We start from the raw sequence: 21,980 nt of genomic DNA, 5'->3' as shown, positions 1-21,980 counted from the left end.
CCAGGATTCCAAGGGTGTGTGTATGAGGGGCAGTGACTGATGGGGCCACTATGACATGTGGCCTAGAAAAATGCTTCTTTATATCCAAGACCGTCCTCGGGATGGGGAGGGTTAAAGCAGGGGCATCCCATCTAAAATTAAAGGGCATAATACACATTTTCAGGAGTTCATGAACTGATCCGGTAAGGAATATTTTATAGGTGGCTTAGGGAGTGTGGGGAGAAGAGGGTAGGGAGAGCAAAGGGAATCTTCCCTGACACCCTAGATCCTTTTGCATGAGATCAGCCTTACGAAAAAAGCAAGTTATTCTTGGACATCTCCCCTCACCCTAACTCCCATCCACACCCCGCCCCTTGCACACACAGTGATATCCAACTCTCAATTGCGAAGAATATGACTTAAGATTTCCATTGAGCCCATCATATTTCGGGTGCTGGAGAAGGGCAAGGGGTGGAAAGGCACACGAAGGGGGCGGTGAGTTGCTCATCCTCGTGACCCAGAATATCTCCCCCTCCCTGTAATGATGAGCTTGCTTTTCCAAAAGGGCTTTCCTTTGATTCCAGGAAGGGGCCAACCAATGAGAGAGGAGCATGTTAGATTATTTTGGGGAAGGGCTCGTGCCAGCAAGGTTCACTTTTAGTAGGCGCCAAGTGTCCCCAGCAACCAGTGTCTCCTGTACCAGCAGAAGCTCCAGAACTCTGCCCTACTCGCCTGCCTCTGCAGCATCTTGGCCCACTGAACAGCCATGAGAAGGCAACTCCGCTCCAGAAGGGCTCCGGCCTTTCCCTACGGTTATCGCTACGGACTTGTGAGTCTCGGGGAGCCGAATATTTTGCTGCCTTTTTAAATTGGTTGGGTTGGGTGCTGTGTACAGCTTGGATTAAGGTTGTCTTGTCTTGGGATAAAGAGGAATAAACGAAGTTTAGGAAAGCCCAGATTTGGGAAGAAAGTGACTCCCTGCATCCCAGGGCACCCTAAACTGCTGAATGGAAGGAGGAAGGCTCCTCTCTTTGTGGGGGAACAGAGATAAAGGAATGGGAAGACACCAAGGAATAAGCTTTATCTTAGGAGTCTAGAATATGAACAGACCTTTGGCAGATGGGAGTAGAGGTTTCCCTGCAAGACATTTGGCCAGGAGAAAAGGGAAAGAGAAGAGGAAGGGAAAGGCGCTGCCTGGCCAGCTGTTCAGTCCGTTTGGGTGGTGGCTTTTAGGAACCAGCTGCTCATTTTCTAAGGAAGAAATTCAAACTATAGCTAAAATTACAGGATCCTTGATAGGAACTAGAAGAAAACCTAGACATAATCTCCCCAGAATCCCTCGTTATGTTGAAGTAGCCTCCTTCTGAAGGTAACAGAATGCCAGACTGACTTGCAGGTTAGTGGGGACCCCAACATGAGAACGTGGATCTTGTTTGTAACTGGTGCTCTTTCCACTGTGTTTATGGTATACAACCTCTTGAAGCTCCAATCCACCATCGCCCATTTCATCACCTTGTCTGCCACCTCGCTTCATCAAACACACACATCCACACTCGTGCATACACTGACACATAACTTCTGTACCACTGTGTACTTCCAGGTTCCTTTACAAATGCATTTGGTCCAGACGTGTCTTTACATTTACTTTGCTCTAAACCATAAATGCATGTATGTATATACAACACTCTCAGGAGGGGTATTCTGAAACCCAAGAAGATTAGTAGATGAACCCCCCCCCAAAAAAAAGGAAAGCATAAACCGTTTTTCTTTGCATATGGCCACTTACATGCCTAAGGAATTAAGGGATAATTGTCAAGACTGAGCAGAAAACAAAAACAAACAACAACACAATTCTTTGAATCTCATGTCAACCACTAAGGGAATTTCTTAATACTGTGATGTGGAATCTTTATTTTAATACCTGCAGTTTGTTGCGTTTAATTCCAACTATTCGTCCAGAAGTTTCTATTTTAAGTATCACAGGGGATCTGGGTCTTTATAATATCTGATCAAGTTAAAATAAATCATTTGATGTAATTGTATGTGTAATTTTTTCCTTTTTAAGTTAACCAGCCATTTAGATGTTTGCATGATGTTACTCAATGCAAGATCCAAATTTATCCTTTGGGTCATACTGCTTGTTTGTATATTTGTTTATATATTTAGATTGCTCAAAATGGAGCTACCTTCTGTCCTTCAGGCTTCCCTTTTAGGGAAACATGAGGGCCCCAGAACACACCCACTACCATATCTGAGCATGCTCACACTCCCTATCACATGAGGGTGGTGCCACTTTAGGAAACTGACAGAAACAGAACCTTAGATGAACGTCCTCATCGCCAAAGCATTTCCTACTGGTGTGTGTTAAATAATTGCATGGAAGTGCATTTTTTCACAGGATTTCGTTGACAAGGAGCCTTCAGGAAAAGCCAGGCTTGCACATGTGACACTGCCCTATCCCTGGAAGCAGGGAAGAGGAAAAAGATATTTTGGGTTCCTGAAATAAAGCTCAGGTGGTAGGAATCTTCGAGGGAAAAATAAGCTCCAAGAAGATTAATTCTTCCTGGGAGGATAAGACTTTAATGACAGCCATTTTAATAAGATTATTGGGAGAGCACATATCTACAAATAAAATAAGGCCTTGGCCATGACCAGCTGCTTCCTCTGGAGAGCAGAGGTGGTAGGTAGGCAAGGCAACAAAAGGAAGCCGTTCCAGAAATATAAAGGGATTTGAAGCCTTTCCTGATGAAATGTCACATTGCAAATTCTGTGAGAATTTCGTGCATGGGTTTTTCTTGGGACCATGATGACTAGCCAATGTAGTACGTATGACTTCTGAGGTTAAGAGTGACAAACTCTGAGAACATTACTCCAGAGTCCAGGCAGTAGCACTGAGAGTATCCACTGGGTACCTTGCTGTGGGCTTCACGCTGTGAATAGATCACAAAATGTTAGGAAATATGGCCCTTCCACCTGTGCGTTCAAAGCCTGATTTGGGAGATAAACGTGAACATAAGTTCACACACGAGCGAGACATTTAAGATTGTACATCGATTCATTTAGTACTGAATGGCAGGCAAGGTTGATTTTCCTAACCCTTATACTGTGAGTCCAAGACAAAGTCAGAAATCCTTGATTATAAGCACCTACATTTCGGGAACACAGACTCTAAGACATCATCATGTTCATAAATCTGCTAAGCCACTTCTAGCCACTTGTGTTCAATGTGATGGAGGAGAAACCGTGCAGAGTATCAAGAGACACAAGTTCCGAGACTGTCAACTCTGTCATGGATTTGCTGTGTGGCTTTGGCCAGATCCTCTCCCCTCTCTGGAGCTCATTTGGACAATCATAATTTGGAAGCCCCCGTAAGTTCTGATATGGTATGTGATGTGGAGCTGTATGCTTGAACAAATTACAGAGCAATTCAAGGGTGCTGGTTATCAAGAGCTAGAGAGCTCTGGGAAGAGTAAGTGCAGAGGGCAGAGATTTGTCATTCTCTAACACTTTCACTGATCTGAACAATCCAGTGTGCTCAGCTCTCTGCTAAAGGCAGCATGGGTAGCCGAGTGCCCTCTAAGTGGCCTTTGAGGAATCGGGCAGGAAGGGGGCAGCACAGAGTCCATGGCCTCTAGCATTTGACACATCCAACCCCGACAGGTGCACGAGCCCTGACACTCTTCAAACTTGGACAGCACAGAGAAGGGAGGGTGGCCTGATTTTCTGCTCTTGCAGTAAGCCTTGGCAAACTCCCAAAGAGCAAGGGTACAAGCCTCCAGCCGTTATGTCGGAGGCATATGAGACACCACTGGCGACGTCTGGGTTCTTCTTTTTCTTTCTTTCCTCCTCTCTTTCCGTTTGTTTAACTTTCTTAGAACAATTTGAAGATTACTGCTTCAAATCTCAAGTACTGGCTGTAATCAATCGACAAATATATGTTGAGTACTTACTTTCTGCCCAACTTTTGTTTTTATAATTTTATTTAATTTTCCCCGTTCCCTTTCCTCCCTTTAACTGCTTCTATTTACTGCCCCTACCTTTGCTCCCTTTCAAATTCATGGCCTCTGTCTATATATATTATATATTATAATTTCATATTATACATGTGTCCTCCTCAGTGTTATTTATATGTGTATGGATGTGCCCAACTTTTTCTCAGTTTTTTATTTTATTTAAGTAACTTTTTTTCATTTATTTTACATACCGACCGCAGATTCCCCTCCCCCCACCCCCGTCCTCCCTCGCCTACTTCCTGTATACCCACCTTCTCATCCACTCCTCCATTAAGAAAGGGGCAGGCCTCCCATGTGTCCATGTGTGCCCAACTTTTTAACTAAGCTACAGGGGGAAAAAAGGAAGTATCTGTTGGGATCTCATCTCTCAGGGGGTCTGTCCATTTAGCTTAAAACAGGAAGCAGGAAATGAGTCCTTGTTTGTGTTGGGAAAGCAGTGGAAGTTTTGAGGAGGGGTACAGCCGTTGGCTTCTCCTCTTGATAGCTGCCTGAGCCTATTTTTAGATGCAACTTAGGATGGTGAGGTCAAGCAGCTGAAAGTGCACAGAACATTAGGACAAAGCTGGCTTGAGCTGGGAAGTTGCCATCATAGGCATAAATGTCCAAGACTACTTTGTCCTTCACTGTGAGCTCAGCTCAATCCTGATAGGGCAAAGTTAAGTGGGAGGCCAAGGGCTGGGACAGAGCAGTGACATGAGATGTCATAGAAGATGACCCTAGAAACCTGCTGTTAAAAGGAAAATGTAGCACGACTGTGGGAATAATTCGCAATGGGCTGCAGAAAGGATACTTCCTCCAAAAGAAAGGAGAAAGAAAAATCCACCTCTTGCAACAATGGGTATTTTTCTGGGGATGTGAAAATTTGAAATACCTCCAAATATTGAGTTGTTTCCATTTAGTTTTGGCTGGTGGGATATGCCATTGGGATTTTTTTTTTCACAGAGAGGTTTGTGTTTTGTCACTGCTCCAGGATGATCAGGATGAAGTGAATCAGAACTACTTAGCAGATGAGGAGGAGGAAGCAGAAGAAGAGGCTCAGGTGATGACGGTGCCTGGTCTGGAGGAAGAGGAAGAAGAGGAGGAAGGAAAAGAGGAGGAGGAGGAAGAAAGGGAGGAAGAAGGTCAGGGTCAGCCCACAGGCAATGCCTGGTGGCGGAAATTACAGATCGTGACTGAATACCTGTGGGACCCGGAGAAAAGGATGTCTCTGGCCCGAACAGGTCAGAGTCGGAGTGAGTCCCATTCATTCCAATGCCCCAGTCTGCTGTCCTTAGCTTTTGATGTGGTATCCAGAGCTCCTCAGCTGCACACTGGATGAGTTTGTTACAGATTTCTCTTAATAGTTCACAGAAACACACCAATAGCTGATGACATCCCTGGACTGAGGACTAATCAGATCCATTATAAAAGCCACTAAATAGATGAATCAGAATGAATGCGTGGCTGAAGGCTGCTAGTCTCAATATGCAGTCTAAAATAACACTGAGAATGAGTTGAAAGACAACAGGAATTTTTTTCACGTTCCAGTCCTGTCACTTTCTATGCATGTGACTATAGGCTCATCATTTATTCCCTCATAGTCCCCCACATGCCAATTAGGAAGGTGGGAGATTCTGCTTTGCCTCTCTAATGGCATAAGACTCCAATATAGAATGAAAACCATAAGGTTGAAAGGAATATGTAGAAGGCTATTTCTAGGATATGAGACCAAGGCCCTGCTACCCTAGGGGACCATGGCTTACTAAAGCTTTATCGGTTCACTTACCAGTGACCAAGAAGGAGAGCCCAGAAGCCTGTCCAGACCCCAGCTTGTGAGTGCTTTATACTTCTATGGTAGACACAGAAAACTTGGTTTTAAAGACATCATTGCTAGGGAGTAAGGTTGAGTTTCCTTGCTGATCGATCATTGATAGAATTTCATATCTTAGTTCTTTCTATTTATATCACATGCTGCCACCATTTTTACTTCACAAATTGCCCAGAACTCCCTTCCCAGGGTACTACTCACTTCTTGAACTATTACTGCGGAGTCTTCTCCTCAGGAGCTTTTGTGGGTAGTAAAATTCATCCTTGCCACATTCTGCACAGCCCAGAAAAAAGAAAGCAGCTGCTGGTTCCTAACTCAGTCAATCCATAAGAGGAAATTTAAAAAAAGACAGTGGGTGCCATGAATGAAGTATTAGTCCCCTGCTGCCAAGGGTCTGGGTTGTTGAAGTCGATGGCCATTCCTTCCAATGGCCCTTTTGGCTAAGAATCGTCTGTTTCACAGTCAGTACTGTCAATTCAGCCAGTAGCCAGCTCTATTTCCTGGAATTAGGAAGAGCAGGTGTGAGGCTCTAAACCACGCCCATCTCCCATTGCTCCTCCTCAGTTCCCAGCCCCATCCCTGGAACTGTAACTAATGTACCATTTAAGGGACATTCCAATGTTCTGGAAGCTACAGACAAATGCTGGCCATTCATTGGCACTCTAGAGGGTGCACAGCTGTTGCTTCCTTGCCTAAAGAGGACTGGAAAAACAGGCCTTGGGAAATGCAAGAAGAATTCTGGGAGGAGTACCCATACTTTAACCCTTAAACAGCCATTGGCACTTCCTCAGATAGCGTCGATCTAAATTGCTCTGGTGGATGACAAGCTGTGAGACAACAAAGAGAGATGAGGTAGGCCACAGAGATGCTTCTGCAGCCAGACCCATGGTTCGCAGGTCTTAGGCTAGCCCAGCAATTCAGACACCTGTCAGATTGTCCCATGGCAAAGGGCAAATGTTCATATGATGCACACATCATGAGGTGCGTGCATTGCTGACAGCTAAGTGACCTTGGAATACTGGCAAGAATCATATAAGGTCATAATATCATTAACCCATTTACAAATTTACAAATGCAAACCCGGGCTTAAAGAGGCTAAGTAACTTGTCCAAAATCACACAGTAACTTAGTGAGCGACAGTTGTGGGATTTGAATACCAGAATCCATTCTCTTGCCAGAATGTCTCACTATCTTCACGAATTTGAACAATGAGCAAGGCCCTCCCTGCTTTATAAGGTCTCAGAAGATTGGCTGCTTTGTTGGGTAAAGAGTTGGGAGCACAAGCCCTTAGTGGTCTATTCAAGCCTCCTCTAGGTGTCTGTCCTGACACCTAGAGGAGGCCCCCAGGTAAAACTCTCTATCCGGAGCAGGAAAGATTAGAGAGATTGATGAGTTTAAATGGTGCAATGCTTGCTTTTGCCTGAGGAGAGGTGAAAAACTAAACTATCATAGTCTCAAGGTCACCTCTCCCCATGTAGGGCCAAGGGGACTCATTACTAACGCCATTGTTTAATCTATAGCTTTCTGGCCCACACATCTTGAGGGGGAAAGAAGATATCGCCAAGGGAATAAACCTGGGAATAAACCTGTGTTTATTCCCTTGATTCCTCTTCACCCATGAAAATGGATCTCTTGGCCCCCTAGGATGGCTCCGGGCTGGAGTTATTCCCAGGATGGGAATGGAGTGGAGAAATGGAGGCAGATGCAGAGGACACCCCTGCTTTAGGATAACTAGTGAGCAACATGCTAGAACCACAGGCACACAGACATGGTTGTTTCTTCTCTGGGGACTCCAGCTAAATCAATGTGTCCATGTCACAGTTCCTCTTTAGTTCCTCTTACACAAACATAAAAGGCCAGCTCCATTTCTAGCTGGATAGCTACAGTCAGTCTCTCTCTTTCTCTCCCCTGCCCCCCAACTTTATTTGGTTCATTATACAATTAAAAAATTTGAACTCACCGGGTGTTGGTGGCGCACGCCTTTAATCCCAGCACTCGGGAGGCAGAAGCAGGCGGATCTCTGTGAGTTCGAGGCCAGCCTGGTCTCCAGAGTGAGTGCCAAGATAGGCTCCAAAGCTACCCAGAGAAACCCTGTCTCACAAAAAATTGAACTCATTTTGGAGTACAGTGAGGTAGTGTGGTTTATCCCAGTTTCTGGTTGACGATTCAGTTCAAATCTGTAGTTCCAGCATCATGTCACTTCTAGAGTGGAGCCAAATATGTTTGCCTGAGAGGTCCCCAAGGAAGGATAGAAAAGAGCTCTGGGCTGCTATCTCTTGCTCATTTGCCTCACCCTGTGCTACACAGTCCTGAGAGAAGCATAATCCTAATACAACCCACAGAAGGGCAATTCATACAACTGTGCATCCGAGCTTATAGCAATAATAACAATAGTAATAATAGCAATAATGATGGGTGCCATTTATAGAGCACTTAGGATCTGCCAGGCAATGTGCCATGGTGTTGATATGCATTATTTAATGCTTATTTAATATAGCAAGTACTATGCTACTGTCCTTGTTTACCAGATGAGAACACTGAGGCCCAGAGTGTCAAACATCATATCCAAGATTAAACAGCCAGAAGTGGTAGAATCAGGATAAGATTATGAAAGGTCTGAATTTCAGATACTGTCTGGAAGACAGATAAATATATGCTGTAGATTCTACAAGTTCACATACAGCAAGTATCAATGATTCAGTACCATTTCCCCCTACTGTCCTCCCCATCCTTCATTATGTTCTCTTTGAAAAGAAGAGCCACTTAAACTTTGCTAAGGATGAATAAGATTTTAAATAAGTAGTCAAGGATAAGCCTTGATTAGAAGTAAGTCCAGTGGAAATGAGTCAACGCTTTGAATTCTAGGTCAAATGAAAAGAAATGCTGTTTTTCAACCCCTTGCAAACACCTATAATCACTTAAACCAAGTTGCTAGGACACCTGCCATAATGAAAGGCAAAGAATGATCTGTATTCAGGACATCAGCCAAGGCCCAGAAGACTACCAAGCAATGTCCCCTCTGCTCTCTGTTGAAGTCCACTCCCTATAATCTTGTTCGTAGTCATCTTGTGCTCGGCAGGACTTTCCACGGGAGATAAGGAAGGAAAACTACATTCAGATCCCCATACAGTCCATGTTCACCAATTCCAGATTGTCAAAGTCCATGAAGAAAGGCTCCCCGGAATCTGCCCGAGTTGATTGTGGTTCATGGGTTCAGTGGGAAGGTGGGGCTTATTGGCGAGCTCTAACTACTGTCATCTTCAATTGCTCTACAGGTCTGATTTTAGTCATTTACTTCTTCTTCTATGCCTCCCTGGCTGCTGTGATCACCCTGTTCCTGTACATGCTGTTCCTAGTCATCAGTCCCTACATGCCAACCTTCACTGAGCAGGTGAAACCTCCCGGTGAGTGTGCCCAAATGGCCTGCATTGTCAGAACTCTCTGGACAGAAATCTGCTTGCACAGCATGTTCGGCCTCAATTAACTTTGCTTCTTCCCGGTAATGACTTAGAGATTCAATTATTAAGAGGAAAAGTGAAATGGTACTTGGCAAATTATGGTCCTTTTCATTTTGATTGCCTGGAGGGGGGGTGTCACGGGGATCTATAGAGAAAAAAGTCTAAGAATGGGTTAATACATCCAAGACCTCTTTTCATTGCCAGGAGTTATGATCAGACCCTTCGCTCATAGCCTTAACTTCAACTTCAACGTTTCCGAACCTGAAACTTGGCGGCATTATGTGATTAGCCTAAATGGCTTTCTCCAGGGTAAGTTCCCCTGAGGAGTGGAAATCTCTTTAGAAACATAGTGGGTGGGAATCCAAAATTCAAAATCCATGTGGCCCCGAAATCTGATTTAGTCACTACTGCCCATCATGGTCCTTTGTCATTCTGCATGCCTGCCACTTATACGATTTTAAAAATGCTCTGACTGTATTGCCCAGTGTGATCTCTGTAAGGCACACAGCTTGTTTTCTCTTCATGAACACCATCCAGCGCCCAGTTAAATCTAGAGTACATCCAGGTGATCATCTTTCTGAGTAATCTTTTATAACACGTAATTCTAAGGGAGAAAACAGCAGGGAAGAGGGAGTGTTTTCCAAGGTCCTGCCTCCTACACTTTCTCAGGGTAAGAGAAATCTGAAAATGAGCTATCTTGAAGAGGGAAAGTATCTTTTTGTAACAACAATTTAGAAAGGAGTGAGAGGACTAAGTGTCTGACTATCATTTTGATCTCAAGTGTTTCGAGAACTCCTGTGTCTGTAGTGTTCTCGCATACACTTTCCGGGACAAATGAATGGCCTTGTTTTTTTTTTTTCACTCCATGAAAGCTAAGGTGGTAGTAGTTTGGGGAATCTGTGGAACCTTTAGGAGAAAGAGCAGCTCCAGAAGAAGTGAGTCCCTGGGAGCAACCCTTGAGACCTTACAGGCAGCCCTTGCTCCTGTTCACTTTGCTTCCTGAGTATGGAGGCGATGTGACCGACAAGCTGGCCACCCTGCCACTGTGCCTTTCCTGTGGCCATGTATTCTGTCTCGTGATGGGTGGTAGCCCCCCCCCCCCCCTGCCCCCAGAACCACGAGCCAAAAATAAACCCTTTCTCCCTGAATTTGCTTCTGTCGGGGCATTTTGTCACAGCAACAGAGAAGTAACTAAGGAGTTTGAGGTAGGAGGATACCTTGGACTTGGGAGTTCTAGACCAGCCTGAGCTACATAGGAAGACAACCATCTCACAATAAATACATAAATGAAAACCCTCTTGAAGTTTGCATTGCTGCCCCTAAATTTTGTAGATATGGACCCCTGAGCTAGACTGCTTTGGATAACCTGGCCTGGCTAAAAATGGGGTGGGGGTGAAGGTAGCTAGTAGAATATATCCTGATTTAGGGGAACAGTCTCTTAGCCTGGAAGTGTTACTCTTAAACATGTACATTTTGTCATTCAGCTTTCACCAGGCATAATTTGTCCTCGTTTTTTCAAATGAGAGCATGGGAGCTCAGAGAGGCCAAGTAACTTGATCACAGTCTCCTGGCAACAGAGTCCCTTTGTAAATCCACATGCTTTGGTGCCATCTGCTACTTCAAAGTGCTAGCCTGAGGTCGGCAGCATGGGCATCACACAGGGGTTGGTAGAATCTCAGACCAGACTCTTAGCTACTGAAGCAGTCTCCATTTCAAAATTTTCAGGTGATTCCTATGCACTTTTAAGCTGGAGAAATGGCGTGACTCCTAACTATGCTGTTGCCATTTAAGCGGGAGTTAGAAACTCAGCCTTGTATTAGTAACACTCACTGCTATTTGGGGTGAGACAGCTTCAGAGTGCGCACCTGTAGAATGACAGAGCTGGCTTCTTTCTGGTCCCAGTAGTTCTATTTTGAACCACAAAAGTATTTTGGGCATCTTAGTCAGCACAGCATCTTTCTTTAAAAAACGCTTGTGAGCTATTTCAAATATGCATATTGCCAGACTTTCTGCCGAGGAAATCCCTGCAATAAGATAGTAGGTGGGAAAATACCAGTTTTGACCTGATGACGAAGGCAGGGAACAACAGGAAAGCATTGAGTTACTTCTGAAGAGTAGATGATATGTGACTGGACAGATGGCTCAGGGGTGAAGCACTTGCCACTTGCCAAGCAAGCAAAAAGACCAGAGTTTGGATCTTCCGAATCCACAAATGCTGTATGGATATGGGAGAGAACCTGTTCATGCAGCCTCAGAAGGCAGAGACACGGAAGGCTGACTAGTGAGAGTAGCCATATTGTTGATCTCTGTGTTTGACTGGAATACCTTTACCTCAGTAGATAAGGTGGAAGCGCAAGCCGAGGAGAGTCCCAACCTCAGTCTTGGGCCTCCACATGAACATGCACAGGGTGTACACATGCAACACACATACCACATACATAGTATATATGCACAAAAATAAGATGTCTTTCCCAAAAGGAACTGTCTGAAATAGATATCCTATGAGGATGGCAATGTTGCAGTAAATGCCATGCCCACGTCACATTTTAAATGGAACTACCTCAAGGAAAATGCTGAGCAATGCGAGTGCAGTTTCCATTTTTTAAAAAAAATATTGTTTGAGCATAGTTCTTATTCCTTTAAAAAGATTAAAACAAATCCTTGAACTAAATGTAGTTTTGTTAAGATAAAAAAAATGTAGCCACACTTAGTGTGCATCTAAAATTCTCTGGGCTGGGAACATAGCGTAGTGGTAGAGCATTTTCCTATTATGTACAAGGCCAAGGACTGCAAGTAAAGTTCCCAATGTAGGGAAGAGACAAATAAAGACAAAAATGGTATCTATATGTGAAAATACCACAATGAAACCTATTTTTGTATACTAACTTAAATGGAATTCAACATTTAAAAGTTGAGGAATTTTAAGAAATAAAATAAAATTACCAGTTACATCTCAATGACATTATATCCAAGTCACCGTCTAGATGTGGAACCTGCAGTCCTTTCTGAGTCTGACCTCGGGTGGGTCACAAGTGTACAGTCTTTTCTAAACAAGTGAGTGATTTCAGACAGGAGAGCATGTCTAGATGCAAGAGGATTCACCGAGCTCCACCATCGAGAATGATGCAGTAAATTTCCAAAGCCCATTTTTATGGAATCTGAGGGCTCAAATAGTGAACACATGAATAGCCTCAGTTCTCTGTCTGAGATGTGTAGCTGGGACAAATGTTATAATCTGTCTAACACAAAAAGACCAGAACCCAAAGTATCTCAGAGTTAGAGAAGCCCTCACTCTCGTGGTGGAGACCCTGTAGTTGCCATCTGTCTGTAGCTTTCAATATAAACTTCCTTTTTGCAGTGGTAACTTGCCTCTTTAGAGGTTGAGGAGTTGTTAGTTTTTTCCTCCTCCTCTTCTCTCCTCCCCTTCTTTCATAATCCTTCTGTTCACCCACCACAGTGCCTGTCCTTGAACTCAAAGGGAGACATTTCATAAATTGCGCTTAAGGAATTTTAGCCTAGAAACAGCCTCCTGACATATACTATGTCTTGCTATGATGTGACCCCTCTTCCAAAATGTACTGATACAGACCCACTCTTCTCTGAGAATAGAAGGGATGGCCACTCCAATTTTGCTGTTTGCCATACCCAAAAGTAAATAATGGGAAATAGACAAAAGATGATCGATCTATATCAATCTATAACCCTGAGATGGACACTTGAAAGTTCTAAGGAAAAGAGAAGCAAGGAATTATACCATCAGGTGGGCTGAGAGACAAGAAGCCTTCCTAGAGTAGTGGTTCTCAATCTGTGGGTCACAACCTCTTTAGGTGTAGCATATCAGATATCCTGTATAACAGATATTTACATTATGACTCAAAGCAGTAGCAAAATTACAGTTATGAAGTGGCAATGAAAATAATGTTATGGCTGGAGGTCACCACAACATGAGGGGCTGTATTAAAGGGTCACAGCATTGGGAAGGGTGAGAACCACTGTCTAGACCATCCACATGAGGAACTGTATTAAAGGGTCACAGCATTAGGAAGGTTGAGAACCACTGTCTAGACCATCAACATGAGGAACTGTGTTAAAGGGTCACAGCATTAGGAAGGGTGAGGACCACTGTCTAGACCATCAACATGAGGAACTGTATTAAAGGGTCACAGCATTAGGAAGGGTGAGAACCACTCTCTAGACCATCAACATGAGGAACTGTATTAAAGGGTCACAGCATTAGGAAGGGTGAGAACCACTGTCTAGACCATCAACATGAGGAACTGTATTAAAGGGTCACAGCATTAGGAAGGGTGAGAACCAATGTCCAGACCATCAACATGAGGAACTGTGTTAAAGGGTCACAGCATTAGGAAGGGTGAGGACCACTGTCTAGACCATCAACATGAGGAACTGTATTAAAGGGTCACAGCATTAGGAAGGGTGAGAACCACTCTCTAGACCATCAACATGAGGAACTGTATTAAAGGGTCACAGCATTAGGAAGGGTGAGAACCACTGTCTAGACCATCAACATGAGGAACTGTATTAAAGGGTCACAGCATTAGGAAGGGTGAGAACCACTGTCTAGACCATCCACATGAGGAACTGTATTAAAGGGTCACAGCATTAGGAAGGGTGAGAACCACTGTCTAGACCATCCACATGAGGAACTGTATTAAAGGGTCACAGCATTAGGAAGGGTGAGAACCACTGTCTAGACCATCCACATGAGGAACTGTATTAAAGGGTCACAGCATTAGGAAGGGTGAGAACCACTGTCTAGACCATCCACATGAGGAACTGTATGAAAGGGTCACAGCACTAGGAAGGGTGAGTACCACTGTCTAGACCATCCACATGAGGAACTGTATTAAAGGGTTGCAGCATTAGGGAGGTTAGAACCACTGTCTAGACCACAACATGAGGAACTGTATTAAAGGGTCACAGCATTAGGAAGGGTGAGAACCACTGTCTAGACCATCAACATGAGGAACTGTATTAAAGGGTCACAGCATTAGGAAGGCTGAGAACCACTGTCTAGACCATCAACATGAGGAACTGTATTAAAGGGTCACAGCATTAGGAAGGGTGAGAACCACTGTCTAGACCATCAACATGAGGAACTGTATGAAAGGGTCACAGCATTAGGAAGGGTGAGAACCACTGTCTAGACCATCCACATGAGGAACTGTATTAAAGGGTCACAGCATTAGGAAGGGTGAGAACCACTGTCTAGACCATCCACATGAGGAACTGTATTAAAGGGTCACAGCATTAGGAAGGGTGAGAACCACTGTCTAGACCATCAACATGAGGAGCTGTATTAAAGGTCACAGCATTAGGAAGGGTGAGAACCACTGTCTAGACCATCAACATGAGGAACTGTATTAATGGGTCACAGCATTAGGAAGGGTGAGAACCACTGTCTAGACCATCCACATGAAGAGCTGTATTAAAGGGTCACAGCATTAGGAAGGGTGAGAACCACTGTCTAGACCATCAACATGGGGAACTGTATGAAAGAGTCACCGCATTAGGAAGGGTGAGAACCACTGTCTAGATGGATGATGCTAAGAATATCCCTCAGGTAACTAATACCAATCCACGGGATTAAGGTAGAGCAAGAGAACTTCTGAAGTACAAGTGTATGAGAGGAAAGAGACTTAGAGAAAAGCACTAAGTGAAAGTGTGGGCTTCCCTTCTAGGACTTCTCTAACATGACCCTTTGCCACCCACATATGCTGTAGGCTATAATGACAGTCTTCAAGAGGAAATGAATGTAGATTGTCCTCCGGGACAGTACTTCATCCAAGATGGAGATGAAGATGAGGACAAGAAGGCCTGCCAATTTAAGCGCTCCTTCCTGAAGAATTGCTCTGGGCTGGAAGACCCTACTTTTGGATACTCTACCGGACAGCCTTGCATCCTCCTCAAGATGAACCGGGTATCTTAGCCCTTGGGTTATGTTGATGATAAGTGAATGCATAGGGTAGGAGAGTGTGGAACCCACATTTCTGTCAGACTCTGGTATTCACACACTGCAGGTTTGGCCATTTTTAGCCGTAACATCAAAAATGCAAACAACCAGAAATTCATTTTTCCTGAACATTTCCTAGTGTCCTTCTTTCCCATACACAAACCTGCCCCTTGAGGGCCACTGATTGAATGTCATGGAGTGTTTCTCTAACCTCAGCACTCAGGAGGCAGAGGCAGGAGTGTCTCAAGATCCAAGCCAGACTCTGTCTCAAAAAATAAAATTGGGGTCCTGGGATATTTGGAACACTGGGTTGATGTGGGGACATGATGGAGAGCAATTATTATGTTTTCATATCACTTAAAAAAGCACTGTTCCGGGCTAGAGAGATGGCTCAGTGGCTAAGAGCCCTGGCTGCTCTTCTAGAGGACCTGGGTTTGGTTCCCAGCTTCCACATGGCAGCTCACACTGTCTGTAACTCTGGGTCTCAGGGGATCCAAAACTCTCTTCTGGCCTCTGCAGGCATTGGGCATGTATATGGTGCACACTCATACATACATGCAGGCCAAACAGCCACGCACATAAAAATAAATTAATAATTAATTTTTAAATGCACCTTTTAAAAAAGCATGCCTTCCTTACGGAGTGGCAGAATCTTTTGCCAAATATAGTCTTATTAAAACTAGGAAGTTCTTTACATCCTTTTGGTTATTTTGCAGCAACATTTTTTTCCCTCTCAGTATGGACCTAAGACACAAATATATCAAGGAGCAAGCTGGGCTATGTAACTTTGAAGTTCTTTGTAGCATTTCTGAAAGGGGACATAGATGAAATTTATGTGTGAGAAGTGAGGAACAAAAGCAGGGAGGAAAAATCCATTTTTGCTGTGTAATCTGTTTCTTAAGAAGTTAAAAAAAAATAGGCTGGGTGGTAGTGGCGCATGCCTTTAATCTCAGCACTTGAGAGGCAGAGAGAGGCAGATGTTTGTAAGTTCAAGGCCACCCTCCTCTACAAAGTGAGTTCCAGGACAGCCAAAGCTTGAAAACCCATAAATAAGTTAAATAAATAAATAAATAAATAAATAAATAAATAAATAAATACATAAATAAAGCACTGGTTTTCTTTCACTAGATTGTAGGCTTCCGGCCTGAGCTTGGAGATCCTGTGAAGGTGTCCTGCAAAGTTCAGGTAAACTATCCTTTTGAGTAAGTATGGTTAGCCCTTTTGTTTCAGGCAAACAGGTCTTGTGTTCCAAGGACTTCTACATGGGTGGTGGGTAGGAAAATCATTAGTGTTTTTCATAAATATTCTTCCTTTTAGTGAATTAGGGGCTTCTTTTTTGCAGGAAGCATTCAGTGTGTGTTCATGAACGTGTGTGTGTGTGTGTGTGTGTGTGTGTGTGTGTGTGTGTGTGTTTGACTTACACCTGTGAAAGCCAGAGACAGAACCTCAGCTAGGGGCCGTAGCAGGGAACAACACTGTGCTAAAACATTAATTGGGGTTCTGTTTACACTCTTTGCTTTTAGCTCTAATGGCTTGTTTCTTTGAACTAAACAAGCAGCTTTCATTGGAGTCATTACTCCCTGATTTTAAAACTGAATTTCACATTTTACAGCAATGACCAGTGGCACTGGGTGTTGCAATAACAAATGACTACAAGAGAAGTATAAACAGAAGTTCATTAATATGCTAATTAACTGTCCTTCAAGGGACCATTAACTCCTATCTCATCTGCACCAATTAGTTCCTTTGTAGGCAAAACCCCTCAAATTTGGCATTGCGTCTTAAATAGGCAGTAGCTCCCTTCTGTTCAGTGACATCATCTGCATCCCCTAGCCTTGAAGAGTTGTCTTGCAAACATTACAAAAGTAGTCATTGTCAGAACTAGGAATAAAGCAGACAACTCTAGTCTTCATGGGAGCAGATCAGCCACTCAGCCACATTCGGCAAGTGTTTATTGATCACTTATTATATTCTAGATATTTAGCTAGCTGTTGGGGATGTCTAAGTAAACATAACTGAAATCAGGGCCAAGAAGTATTAAGAGGCAGAATGAAAGGTACTGCGAAGAGCCCTGAAGACAGAATGGACGGTGCCATGTGGGAAGTGGTAAAAAAGGAAGGTGAGCCTCATTTCATGAGGTCAGACAATATTTGCCAGCTGAACGAGATGAGAAGAGAAGAGCACTCATTCTGCTGCGATGTACGTGTGTGTGCATCAAGTCATATGGGAGGCATGACGACAAACTCATGGATTGATCCCGCAGGCCATCATTAAAGAAAAATTCATTCATTTTTGAAGATATGAATAAGTCATAAAGTAACAGCAAGTGCTGTGCCACCGAGCCACATCCCTAGCTCTTAATCTAACATATTAATTAGGCCAACTTCTATTTGCATTTCCCTAATGCAAGCTCTTCATTTTCCAAGTTATATACTGAACCTTACTGAGAATGATTCTTCTAAAAGACAGAAACACTAACAGTCTCTATACTTTTTTTAAAAAACCATCAATACTGGTCAAACCCCTACTCACTTGTAGCAATCAAGCAGGATGAGGTAATAACCAAAATTGAACTATAGGGTACTCAGTTTCTACCAAATATGATTATAGCAGATAGTATATTGACGGAAGTGATCCTATGGCTCTAATGAGTAATTGGCTAGTAGAGATGTATTCTTTGTCCACACGAGCCCCTAAACTGCCCGTTTGTAACAGCCACAGTTAATGGGCACTCCATTACCTGCCGTGATGTGATTAAGGGTAGCCTTGTTTAATCATTCCCAGTATTTGATTCCCCTTGCTTATCGTCTGAATTCTGTAGACAGAAACATGCATTCAGATGAGCTAACCACAGACTGTATGGCTATACATCAGGTTCCTGTGTACCTGATCTGACTTCCAATAGAACTGAATCTGCAAGAGGACTTAGGAAATGTTCCCTAACATTCCCTGTTTCAGCTGCAAAACAGGGTCCCATACTGTGGCTCTTTGGGGATAGGTTACAATCACAGGACAGCACCAAGTACTCAAAGGCCTTTGAAGCCTTTCCACCTAGGACCCAAGAAACCTGAGTAGAGCCCTACCAAGTAACTTTGTCCTCAATAGCCCAGGCCTTCTACACGATTTTCTTTAAATTGTAAAGCCAAGGCACAGTCACACCCTGGAAATGCTTCTCTGAGTACAAGCCAGGCTTGAGCTCTACCCAATTCCGAATTTAGGTTTGGGACAATTGGTTGAGAGTCACACAGTGTTTTTACCTGAGCCCAAGTCACTTTAGACTAGATACTAACTCACTCTGTAGCCCAACATCTCACCTTTGTCTGCTCTTGCTTACAGAAAGGTGATGAAAACGACATTCGATCCATCAATTACTACCCAGAGTCAGCTTCTTTTGACCTCCGCTACTACCCTTACTATGGCAAACTGACTCACGTAAGCTGTATTCTTCTTTCCTCCTGTTTCATAAAGGGCTCAGAGACAAAGGAAGGGCTGCTTAGGATTGGTGAGAACCGGGGAGCAGTGGTAGTAACAGTCAGATGAGCAACTGTAAACTATAATGGGAGGGGAGGGGACTCCTTCCACACATTCCTTACAACCACAGATCTTTCAAATCCAAAAGACTGTCAAGGCCAGGTGGTGGTGGCGCACACCTTTAAACCCAGCACCCAGGAGGCAGAAGCAGGTGGATCTCTGTGAGTTCAAGGCCAGCCTGGTCTACAGAGTGAGTTCCAGGACAGCCTCCAAAGCTACACAGAGAAACCCTGCCTTAAAAAACAAAACAAACAAACAAAAAAGGACTGCCAAATATGGTCTCATCTAAACACTTCAGTTTTCAGATGAGAAAATTGGAGCTCAGAATGGGAAAGGGACTTAACCAAAGTCACACAGCCAATTAGTGGCCAAGCCAGGGAGAGATAGATGATTAACAGTGTGTTTAATGTCCAAGTAATCACACATTCCCCTGGGCCAGTGCAGGCTTCATCTCCAGTATACAATCTTGAGGGATACTAGTTGTGGTTTGATTTATGGTCTGATATTCAGAAAATCAAATCATTCTGAGTCAGAATTGGCTCCCCCCAGAGGATAATCAGACATCTTGACATTGACTTATGAGAGAGCCATGTAATTTCTTCATAGCAGGGAAAGCATGTTGGTTGCTGTGATCATTTGGGGAATGGCATCATGAAATCTGCTCAGTTCCCTTTGCCGAGGTTACCCTAACCTGTCTTGAGTCTCTGATCACCACCCCCATCCTTGGGCCATTTAGAATTCATTGTTCTTTCACCTACAGGTTAACTACACCTCCCCCCTGGTGGCAATGCATTTTACAGATGTGGTGAAGAACCAAGCAGTGCCTGTACAGTGCCAGCTGAAGGGCAAAGGCATCATAAATGATGTCATCAACGATCGTTTTGTGGGGAGGATAGTCTTTACCCTGAACATAGAAACCTAGGAACTCCAGGACGCCACTCCCACCAGTTCTGGTTGTTTTGTTTTATTCCTGGTAGCACCTCGATTCCTTTTTCTTCAGTTAAGACACAGCCAGATGGACGCCTAAGACAGCAGATCATCTTTCCTTGCCTTTGACGTGTGTATGAAGTGATATTGTGAGACCTGCTTGGTTTTTTGTAAAGGTCATCTCTCCTGATGACAAATAGACTATATTAATTTCCTCTCCTTCCCTTCAAATTCAGGTCTATTCTTGCTTCTAGAAGTCTCACTCTATACAGACAGTATCTGATAGCATTCACCATTATCAGGACAATGTCTATCATGTTTTCTAAGAATGTGTTGGTTTTAGAGATGATATTATTCCCAGGCAGGTGGATATTCTAACCCCACCCACCTTTAAAACTGCCTTTCTTAAAACACCAACACCAGACAAACCCAGACTATGCTATACCTAAAGCCACTCTCCCTACAGAACTTTATATGGGGGAGGAGACTTGAAAATTTGGCCATCTCCCATAGGCGACTCAATACTGATTCAAGACTCCATTATTTTCCGCCAGGACAGCAAGCAATACTGGCAGGTTATTGATCTGGGCTAGAGATGAAGACCTTCTGTGAGACTTTTTGCAGGGGGGGGTAGATCCTAGTGCAACTGGGAGGAATTAGCATAGGGATTTGCTGGTTGTTGATTGCTCTGTAGTATAATCATGCAAAAGCAAAAATTCTTGCAAACAAGGTTTTTTTTCAACTCCTAGCAGAAGAGAAAATATGAAAAATCTTCTTTGGTCAAATCTTCTTGGCCTATTTGCTTGATAGTTGTGTGTTTTGTTTGAGATCAGCAGGGATGGGTGCCTTAACCCCCCCCCCCCCGCCCCAGCTACGACCTTGGGGGTTGAAATTAGGGTTCTCTAACTAAAACATGGCAAGACAGAAAGCTCCTGCCAGGCCTCCCTGAAGCCAATGCTCATTAGCCAGTTTTGCATTTACTCTAAAAATCACGAGGCAGATGTTTATCCAGGTTGTGGATCAGCCAAGTTGCTTTGTTTTTTCTTTGGCCGTGTGACCATTCCAATTGCATCTTAAAGCCTCCACCAGGGGGAGGACTGGAACAGAAAGAGGAGGCAAACATTACAGACTAGCATAGTGTCTCAGGGTCCAAAGCAAACTAAAATTCCACTTACAAACCTGCAGAGTCTGAATCTACACTACAATGTTTAGTTTCTCCAAAGACGGGGTACTGGAAGACTGATGGGGAGACAAGTGAAGAAGTGACTGTAATATAGGGTAACAAGAGATGTAAATAAAGCATATGGAAAGATTATGGGGAACATGAGGGGCAATCACTCTCTCTGGCTGAGAAAGTAGCAGAGGAAATTACACATTCAAAGCCATGAGCATGAAGAAATCTCGTGCTTTGGTAACTCTGAACAGTTCACTTGAGAGCTCAGAGGAAATGCTGAGAGAGTGGATTGCATGAGTGTTCAGGGATGTTGAGTGAAAGGGAGTCATTAAAGTGTTGTATTCAGGGCATCTCTGTGAGGACATTTGCATTTTATCAAGAGCACTTGGGCAGTAATAGCATAAGGGATGAATCGAAAATAGAGAAGACAAGACTGAGACAGGAATTAGGGGAAGGAAAAGTATAAAATGACCCCAGGTTTTTGAGCTTGGCTAAAACTAGTGAGGTGGTGATATTGTTAATCTTGCCTAGGTATAAAAAAGAGAGAGATTGGAGAGGAAGTTGTTAAGATCACTTTGGAACAGATTTAGCTTGTGGTTTCCTCTGGTCAGCCACTGATGTGGAGATATAAACACATGTAGAGTAGAAGAGAAGGAAAGCTAAGAACAAAAGCAACATTTGGTTATGTGAACTCATTAGGACGAGTTTAGTCTTGGGAACTTGAGCCAGTTGATCTTGGGGGCTAGAACCTGACAATCTAGCTCCTAACATGGTGCTTTTCTCTGGGTTTTGTGGCGGAGTGGACTGCTATTGCTCTCAAGAATGTCCCTCCCAGACCCCTTCTAAATCTTCTCCATAGACTAGAGAGGGGCTGGCCACTTTCGACATGCAACTGAAGATGAGCAGGACAGCAGGGCTACATAACACACAGACACAAAGAAACCGACTCCTCTGGACCCTACTTCCTCAACAAGTTCAGTTTCCTAGCCTTTGAACAGGAGACTAAGGAAACGAAAAAGACAACTTGAGTCCACTTAAAAATGGCCTCAATCAAATTCTCAAGATATAATAGCAAAAGAGTATACACCATCAGATTGGGAAAGGCTCTTTAGGGAAA

General features: G+C 43.7%; 1 protein-coding gene across 2 annotated transcripts; it reads left to right on the top strand.

Annotated features, from left to right (window-relative positions):
- Positions 1–745: 745 nt before the first annotated feature.
- Positions 746–19,684, top strand: Atp1b4 (ATPase Na+/K+ transporting family member beta 4). Of its 2 annotated transcripts, none has more exons than XM_027433476.2 (8): positions 746–808; positions 4,963–5,212; positions 9,075–9,203; positions 9,462–9,566; positions 15,002–15,198; positions 16,360–16,416; positions 18,568–18,663; positions 19,523–19,684. In XM_027433476.2, the coding sequence occupies exons 1-8, from the start codon at positions 746–748 to the stop codon at positions 19,682–19,684; spliced, it is 1,059 nt and encodes a 352-aa protein (XP_027289277.1). The 2 variants fall into 2 exon arrangements, with proteins under 2 accessions (XP_027289277.1, XP_027289276.1); XM_027433475.2 differs by having other exon boundaries at positions 4,963–5,224.
- The last annotated feature ends 2,296 nt before the right edge of the window (positions 19,685–21,980 follow it).

This window comes from Cricetulus griseus, chromosome X (genome assembly GCF_003668045.3).
Source record: "Cricetulus griseus strain 17A/GY chromosome X, alternate assembly CriGri-PICRH-1.0, whole genome shotgun sequence".
In the NCBI taxonomy this organism is placed as follows: domain Eukaryota; kingdom Metazoa; phylum Chordata; class Mammalia; order Rodentia; family Cricetidae; genus Cricetulus; species Cricetulus griseus.
Note: the sequence above shows the minus strand (reverse complement) of the source record. Positions and strands in the feature narration are given on the sequence as shown.